The sequence below is a fragment of the Protopterus annectens genome, chromosome 7.part0 (assembly GCF_019279795.1).
Source record: "Protopterus annectens isolate FY-2018-M chromosome 7.part0, PAN1.0, whole genome shotgun sequence".
Lineage (NCBI taxonomy): Eukaryota > Metazoa > Chordata > Ceratodontiformes > Protopteridae > Protopterus > Protopterus annectens.
Genome location: NC_056739.1, coordinates 334255572 through 334264784, shown reverse-complemented (window position 1 = coordinate 334264784; position 9213 = coordinate 334255572). Strand labels below are relative to the sequence as shown.

At 40.1% G+C, this 9213-nt stretch overlaps 1 protein-coding gene across 1 annotated transcript in view; it reads right to left on the bottom strand.

Moving 5' to 3' along the window:
* STRIP1 (striatin interacting protein 1) overlaps positions 1–9213 on the bottom strand; it is a gene marked incomplete in the record, with an annotated part of 820756 nt that overhangs the window by 91566 nt on the left and 719977 nt on the right. Inside the window, 1 exon segment of the mRNA XM_044076197.1 lies at positions 379–479. Coding sequence (XP_043932132.1) covers positions 379–479 — 101 coding nt within the window.

The following is a 9213-nucleotide window of genomic DNA, read 5'->3' as shown; positions in this document are numbered from 1 at the left end:
AAACTTTAAAGTATGTGAGCATTTATGAGCATGCACAAAATAAGCTGAATGAAGCTTAGTCACAGCCAAGATTTAACACACCATCCCCAGGTGCCATGCGAACTATATAAAATAAAATCCAGTTATAATTACTGGACAAAGAAAATAGCATAACCATATTTAATGTACAGCATTCAAGCATAACATGAATTAAAATGATTTTGCCCTTGTCCGCTATCCAAAAACTAGGACAATTGTTAGTTGGGATGCAAAATGGGATATGCTTATGAGGAAATGGTACAACAGCTCATCAACAAACATAAAGCAACACTGCTAATTAAAAACGACAGTTACTGCTTGAACTGTTACAACACACTCTGCATGGGGGCCCATAGTTACCTGTTCTTGGCAGTGATGTAAGACATGATATTCTGGTTGAAAAACTTCAGGATAAGTGGGATACAGTTGGCAAAAACAAGATGCTGAGCTGTGTACTCAAACTAGACATTAAAAAAAAAAGTTCAGAAGGATAGTTTTACTACACTGCATATGAAATTACCTGTAACAAAAAGGAACAGGAAAATGCAAAACATTAATGGTGAAAAAGCAAATCAGATTCCTCCATATCAAAGCACAATACTGACAAATACATGATCTGAAAAACACAGATAAAAATAAGCTGTGTTAGTATTTAACCTTAAAATGTTCATACTGTTAAAATACTTGTTCAAAAACATTTTCATCTCCATGTTTTCCCAACATCATTAGCATTCTTCAATTTAACAATATAAATATCCGACATTCAAACAGACCACAAAAGGCAGTAATGCGTTCTACACACAAAGCCCGAAATAGTCTACTATAATATGTTACCCAATAATGCTAAAAGCAACAACAATTTAACAAAAACGGGTAATATATGTCAAATCATGTGAATTAGCTGTCAGACAATCAGTGTCTGCATCCAGACTCACAGTTTTGGATCTCCAACAACGGGCTTGTCTACTCCTCGTATTTGGGAGCGTCAGACACTGGGTACGAAGGTGAGGGAGTAACTCATATTATTTTTGGTACTTTTTGGTGAAAACCCATATTATGCTAGCATCAAACTGAGCAACTCCATCTTCTTGGGTGTATGCCAAAGCCTGACCATCAATGGCTCCAAGGATGCAGAAAGGGACCCTCTCTCACATTCCCTGTAGTTTGCTAGACTACCTTAGAGTTTTGACTGCTACTGGAACAGAGTACCAAGGCATTATCTACTAGATGCCAGTATTTCCCTGGTAAAACTATAACACCCTGTAAGACCACAAGTAGTGAAGCCAGCCTTGCCCATGAATAACTGAACTACTTCTTTTTCGGAGCACAAAAAATGGCTGCATTTCCATCTCATCCAGCCAGATCTGCAATCAATAATGTTATCCTCCTACAACAAATTGAATCAAGCCTGCTTCTTGCTGCAAATGCATCTGCTAGAACTAAGTTGCAAACCATCTCAAATAAAATTATGTAGATTCATCACTCACTCCCCCCACCCCCGGAAAGACCACACAGCATTACTTTTGAAAAAAAGCTAAATGGTTTCCAATAAAAAAAAAAAAAAAAAAACAGAGCAGACCTTCCACTTAATTCACATTTGTTCAAGCTCTTAACATTTAAATTCTTTCCTTCCCCAACTTCAAATCCAGTAAGACATCCACTCCTCTTACAACCTCATTAATCTTAGTCACTCTGATCCTCTGATGCAGACCCGCAAACCAAACTGCAATCCTCCTTCTATGTCTTATCAGTTTCTTGGTGCAAAATTGTGGAAATTCAGAGGGATTCTTCTTTCCTGAAGTCTGAGGTCTGCTAAAATCGCATACATCAAACCTTGCAAAAAGTAGCTGCTTCTCTCTGGGCATGTAACCTAACCATTCCCTCTTCTTTCCTGTTGCTCTAGGTTTACCACTTTGTCTATACTCCTTTGAAAAACACTTAGTGGTTGTTTCCTCCTTCACTTCTCCAACCTTGATTCCCATCAAGAAATTGTACATACTGTATTTAATCTTTTCTCACTGTACATGCGCCATTTGTGTAATCATCTAAAGCGTATACTACCCTCGGGCTAAGACTGAAATATGTCATAACTGATCAGAGCTCCACCTTTGTAAAACTTAAAATAAAAATTAAATCCAACTTAAAAGGTTTCTTAGATAAGAATGTAACATGGAAAGATTTACCTATATTTTTATGGTGTGCTCAGTTTATGTATTCATAAAAAGGACTGCTCAATAAGATCACAGCTGCAGTTTAGTGTATTGGCTGGCGTAGCATTCATAGCTGATGCTAAAAGAGACAATAAGCCAATAACTTCCAAATATAATGATAGTAAATATTCCACTGAAACAGTCACACATAATGACAGTACCAAAGATATTGGAGCTAGCTTGGAGCTGGTTAGCCCTATACCTAGGACAGATAATTTATATCCAGAAGTACAAGTAGTGAGAAATCAATCTATCACTGCAGTACAAGCAGTTGTTAGACCTAAGGTACCTACACGGAATAAGGATTGTTTCGATGGTATATGTGAAATTCCTTTTCCGTTACCAGTTCGCAAAGACAGAGGACAGAGAACACGCTCTATGAGTCGTGGTCGACAAAAACTGAAATACTCGGGGGAATTTCAACCCCAACAAATGATCAAGAAAATGTGGGGGAAGGGTCACATTTCATGAACAAAATTGGTTCAAAACATATTATATCCCCAGCTGAAGCATGTCAATGCATTGACAATGAGTCAGATAATTATTCCTTGATTTGTAATATCTCTAAATACAATCTTTCACAGGATGAAGTGAATTTATTGGAAAAGGGCCTTAGTTTTATCCCTAGAGGTCATAGCAACTTGACAGACACAGTAACAGATCTTAAAGTTTTCTGTAGGAATGTCATGTTGAAACTAGTGTTTGGAGAGCAAAATAGCAACAATATTAATGAACAAGGGAATACTACATATAATTTTAGGAACTTAAGTCAGTTTGTTCAATGACTCATCCCCTAGTTGAAGCTTACTTCAAACTAACAGAAGAAGAATGCTATGCATATTATGAGAATTTGAATAAGAATTCAATATATAGACGTAGTGATAATCTCAGTTATAAAGAAAGACGGAGTCTGAAATTATTATAGACTGAATCATCTATAGTAATCAGACCTGCAGACAAGGGGGGTAAAATAGTAGTCATGGATGCTAGCCATTATGTTGAAACAACGTATAAACTTTTGGAAGATAAGTATTATGTAGTAATCTCTAAAGATCAAGTCCATGATATAATAAAGTATATTATGGAGACATTGTTGGATATGTATAAAGGTCACATTATCGATAAAGAACTTTTTGAGTATTTGGCAATTAAAACTCCACTCATACCTGTGATACATGGGCTCCCAAAGATTCATAAAAATACACCTGACCCTCCAATGAGACCGATAGTAGCAGGTGGTGGATGGGTAACTGAGCATATGTCTGTATATGTGGAAAAACATCTGAGACCAGTACTGAATAACAATAGTTATGGCACTTAGGGACAGTAAACAATTCCTGATAGAATTATATGAACAACTTAAGTTGATTGGTGATATTGAAGCCCTGACCCTGGTCACATTTGACGTACAATCTCTATTCACTATTATACCCAATGGAATAGGTATTCAATATATTATAGAATATCTGAAAAAACATAGTGAATATACAGTAATGCAGATTGAACTTATTACTTACTTTTTAGAATTGGTACTGGAAAATAATCTGTTTATATATGAAGAAAATATATATAGGCAGCTGGATGGGGTGGCAATGGGCACCCCATGTGCGAACAGCTATGCCAATATGTTCTTGGCCTACTGGGAAGAAACTGTACTATTTCTGGTCCCTGAATTTAGAGAACATGTTAAATTCTATCGACGTTTTGTCGATGATCTTTTTGTTCTATGGGATGACCAGAAACATGAGCTGTACAATCTATTTTTAAAGATGAATAATTTGAAATATTATCTCAAGTTCACCATGAATAAGTCAAGTACAAGGATAGATTTCCTTGACCTGTACATAGAAAAATTACCATGTGGTTCGATTAACACAGGCATTTATAGGAAACCATGCTATAGCAATGCTCTCTTGATGAGATCCAGTATGCACCCTGGCTATGTATTTAGGAATATTATGAAAGGACAAGGAATTAGCGCCTCTAGACTTAATCCTACAGAAACTGGATTTATAGGAGAGCTACAAGGGTTAAGAAACAAGCCGTTAGTGAGAGGCTATAAAGAAGCAGAGATTACAGAACAACTTTGTACAATTCCAACACTATGTAAAGATATTGCAGCACTGTATTTTGGACCAATAGTTCAAAATCATACTATAGGACATGGCCAGTCTTCGCCTTGCGTTAAGATTCCAACATTTTTCACTTCAGATCATACAGACATCAGACATATTATAACTAAACACTGGCCTGTTTTATTAGCAGATGACAAGTTAAGAAATATAGTTGGAGAAAAACCCAGCTTTATTTTCAGAAACAAAAAGAATCTAAAAAGGTTACTGTGGTATTCTAGACAAGTTGAGTTGACCAGAGATTATGGACATACCACATCTTGTGGTCAATGCAATTTTTGCGCATATATAGATACTAACAATGAATTCCTACATCCAGATTTACAAAAGAAGTTACAGGGACTGCCACTTGCATGACCATCCATTTAATTTATTTAGCAGTCTGCCAGGTCTGTTCTTTCTATGTCGGCAAGACCAATAGGTGCTTTAGGGATAGGATACATGAGCATATTTATCATATTAAGAAAGGCTCAACACATAATGCTTTGTCTAAACATAGGTTCATACTAGGCTATCTGCCCTAGGGCATTTATAAGCCTAGCCAGAATGTGTTTGGCTTTCGCCACCCATTTTAAATTAATTTTGCTATGCCCTTTTTCGAGGTTAGTATACTGTGCCTCTGTCTAACAGTGACACAGAAGTGATAACCGGGGTAAACCTACAATCTCCCATCCACTCATCAAGATTCCTCTTGAAGAGAGTCAATGAGGGACTCTGCCTAACATGGACTGGGATTTTATTCCAGAGTGAAGGGAGCCTCTGGGTTATGAATCTGTCCCTCCAGCATGTCCTATTTATTTCAGTGCTGAGGTTCAAGTCTCTCGAGCGCGTAGCTCGATGGGATTTGGATTTTCTGAGGTGCAGCATGTCCATTAATTCTGGGTTGGACATGGCTTTATACTTCAGGCACAGATCGCCTCTGAGCAGGCAGTATGCACTGAGTAGAGCTGGAGTTTCTTTAACCGGGCAGCATATGGCATCTGTTTGAGCCCTATGATCCTCTTGGTGAGGTACTTTTGGGGTCTTTCCAGTTGCTGCAGGTGTCTGGTAAGGTACATCCCGAAAGGGGCATTGTACTCAATTATGGGCCTGATGAGGGATGAGTAGAGAGGCACGATGACCTCCCCTGATCTAGATGTGAATCCCTTCATGATTAGGTGGGCTATATAAAATGTTTTTCTAACCACTTTGGCCACGTGGTTGTCAAATGAGAGATTGCTATCAACTTGGGTCCCCAGGTCCCTAATTACTTCTTCTGTACTTAATGGATTAACACCTATGTGGTAATTTGTGGGCACTTTGTTTTTGCCAAAGGGGATGACTACACACTTTTGGCGCTTAGCTTGAGACCATGGCTCTGGCACCAGTTGTCTGTTTCTATGAGTCCCTTTTGGAGGATGCTTGTGTCAGCTGGAGAGTCGATTATGGCGCCCAGTTTGCAGTCATCTGTGAACTTAGTCAGCCACAGTCCTTTTGTGTTGGCTTGTACCTCCGAGAAATATATACCGAACAAGAGAGGTCCCAGGACTGAGCCTTGTGGGACGCCACTTGTAACTGGTTTGGAGTCTGACATGGCTCCAGCAATTCTAACCATGTGGGTTCTGTCCTTGAGCCAGTTTGCAACCCATCTAGTGACATAGGGGTTTATATTTAAGCTGGTAAGCTTATCTATGATGCCCGAGTGGGGTACTGTATCGAAGGCTTTTGCGAGGTCCAGGTAGAAATCAACCAGGTTTAAGAGGCAGGATCTGCCCTTAAAGCCGAACTGGGTAGGATCCAGTGTCTGTAGGTCCCCAATATCTTTATTTATGAGGTCCACGATGATCCTTTCCATAGCTTTGCAGACCAAGCTAGTCAGGCTTATGGGGCGATAGTTTCCAGGATCCGTTGAGGCACCACCTTTGTGGAGAGGGACCACTGTTGCTGTACGCCACTCTTTGGGTACATATCCTGTAGTAAGGCTAAGATTGAACAGTAGTTTTATGTTTGGGTTTAGCTCTTCTTGGAGTTCATGTAGGACGCAGCCCGGGACACCGTCTGGTCCCATTGATGCTGTGTTTTTGCTTTGGACAGGGCAGCTCTTACCTGAGCATCTGAGATGTCAGGGGGGCAGCACTCTGCTGGGATAAATATTTGCCCTTTTCGTGGGGGGAGATTGCGCTGAACCTGTCAGCTAGGATGTTGGCAATGACTGTGGGTTCTGTGTATTTTTGTCATTTTGGACTAATTCTCAGCATATCTGTGAATTCCCACCCAGGTTCCTAACATAACTAAAGAAAGCCTTGTGATTATCCTTAGTGTCCTGTGCAATTTTTCTCTCGAAGCTGGCCTTAGACGATTTTATGAGTGCCCGTAGTTTTTTGCTAATACTGATCAGAGATGCCTTCCCTTTTTGGGATTTTGCTCTATCATGTAAGTAGCTTCCTCCTTCTATTGTATAGTTTGTTTATGGCTGGGGTCCACCAGACAGGATGTCTGCCTTTGGAGGATTGGGTCTTGGTTTTATTTGGGATTGTATGATCCATGCATTCCTGAAGGTGTTCACAGAATGCGTTTATAAAGGATTCTGCGGTCTGGGCCGTATTTTCCACAGGCCCGGGGGCTTTGAAGGATTCCACCTTGGTTTTGAGGAGTGTGAAATTTGTTTTAGAAAAGTTTTTCACTGTGGTTTTCAGGGCAGGGGGTGGAGTTGGGATGTGAATATCCAGTGAGATTAGTTTATGGTCTGATCTTACCAGTGAGGGATACACTTCTGGTCTGGACTGGAGCATAGAGTCCCCATGTTGGTGATGATCAGGTCCAGTATGTTTTACCCTCTTGTGGGAGTGGTAACAAGTTGTTCCATAGCATTTCAGTTTATAAATTCTAGGAACCTTTGGGCTAGGGTGTTGGAGATACAATAATGCTCCCAGTCTATGTTTGGGTAGCTGAAGTCGCCCAATATAATGGTGTTTGGAGAGACCTTCATATTTTCCAGTGTTCTCGGGAAGGCCGAGTGGGGTTCCTGGGTTTGGGAGGGTGGTCTGTAGCAGGCTATAAACTGGAAGGCAGTTTTACCCACTGTTAGTTGCACATGGATAGTCTCTGATGCTTCGTGCTGTGCCACCAACCTGGAGGTGTGGGTATCTTTGACGAATATTGATACTCCCCCTCCTTTTGTGGTACGGTCCAAGTTTTGGGGCCGAAAAGCATGGTATGAGGTATAACCTGGTAGTGCTGGGGTGCTCTCGGGAGCCTTGAACCAGGTTTCTGTTACTGCACAGATATCGATGTTCTCCATGCTGAGGAGAGTTTCGAGTGTGTGCATCTTGAGGTTTAGACTTCTGGCATTGAGTAGCATTACTCTTAGTTTCTTATCCCTTGTGATACCTATGGAGGTGGGTTTGTCTTTTGAGCCTTGCCTAAAAAAGGCACTATGGAGGTAGCAAGAGCCTTTGCCAATATCCGAAAGCCCAGGGGTGACAGGTGCAAGCCGTCCCTAGCGAAGCATCGTGACTTGTCGAGCATTTCATCCCAGGCTGACAGGCATTGGATCCCCTTTGAATGACACCAATACTTAAGCCAATTGTTGAAATTGATCATCTTGTCTTCATATTGTGTCATCATTCTTGGTGAGGGTAAGATGCCACTCAAGGTCAGGGTCATACCGGCCTGGGCTACATGCTCAGAGAGCTCCTCTATGTCTCTTTTCATGTAGTCCAGGGAGGTACGTCTCAGGTCATTCACACCAGCATGGACAAGGAGTCATATTTGTACTTGCCTTGGAGTGACCTGAGTGCTTGTGTTATGTGGCGGATCCTAGCACCCGACAGGCAGCTCACGGTGACCTTCTTCTTGTTCAGCCTGGTGAGCGGGACGTCAGTGTGCCTGATGTTAGAGTCACCTATTACAAGTGTATCAGGTGTGTTGTTTAGCCTTAAGGGCTGTGACTGTTCGGCACACTGGCTTTGTGAGCTATGTGTTGCACGTGTTTTGTTTTGGGGTAGCGGTTGCTTGGGTGTCTGCTTTGGAGGTCTCTGCTGCTTAGGCAGATTTTTATTTAGAGCCTCCGAGTATGTTTTTGTGTGTTTATGTGTTTGGTTTGCTGTTGTGGTAGGTCCATGTGAGACTGGAATGTGAAGCAATGTGGAGATACACAAGTTTCTATTCAGAGCCCTTGAAGTTATAAATCCTAGTGTCCGCGAGGGTGATATAAGGAATCACACGGAATGTAGAGAAGGGAACTGGATTATAAAACTAAGGGAGGATAAAGGCTTGGGCCTGAATGAAAGGGCATCTATTAAACCAGTCTTACGTAAACGTAGGCATGTTAAACATTAAGTAACCATCACTTATCAGTTATTTACTTCAGATAGACTCTGGATATTGATTCTTTAACAGTTGTGCCTTGTGCTTGGCCAGCCTATGGGTTGTCCATATACAAACACGTATACCTCTGTAATATTTCCATTTATTTAATCAGCAAGTAGCACATAAAGGTCTATTAGACATTTTTGTTATATATTTGTTCAATTAAACTCTTTATTGTCTAATATATGAGAAGCAGGACAATTAGTTTTTATAATCGAAGTTATTATTATACATACTTTTTATTTTTATGTTATATGTAATATGACAATATAAATTTTTTACATACTTTTTTTAGAAGATTTTGTTGATAAGTTTTACTAATGCTATAATAATTTTGTATGTATATATACTGTTATGACATTTACTATAAATGTCATACAGCTTTAAGGGAGTTAATTGATTTCAAGGTCCGATTGGGCATGAGATTTTTAAACTTGTATATATAAAGATTTAATTTTGGGCTGAGCCATTATAAGATCTGATGATGCTATTTAGCGAAAGCG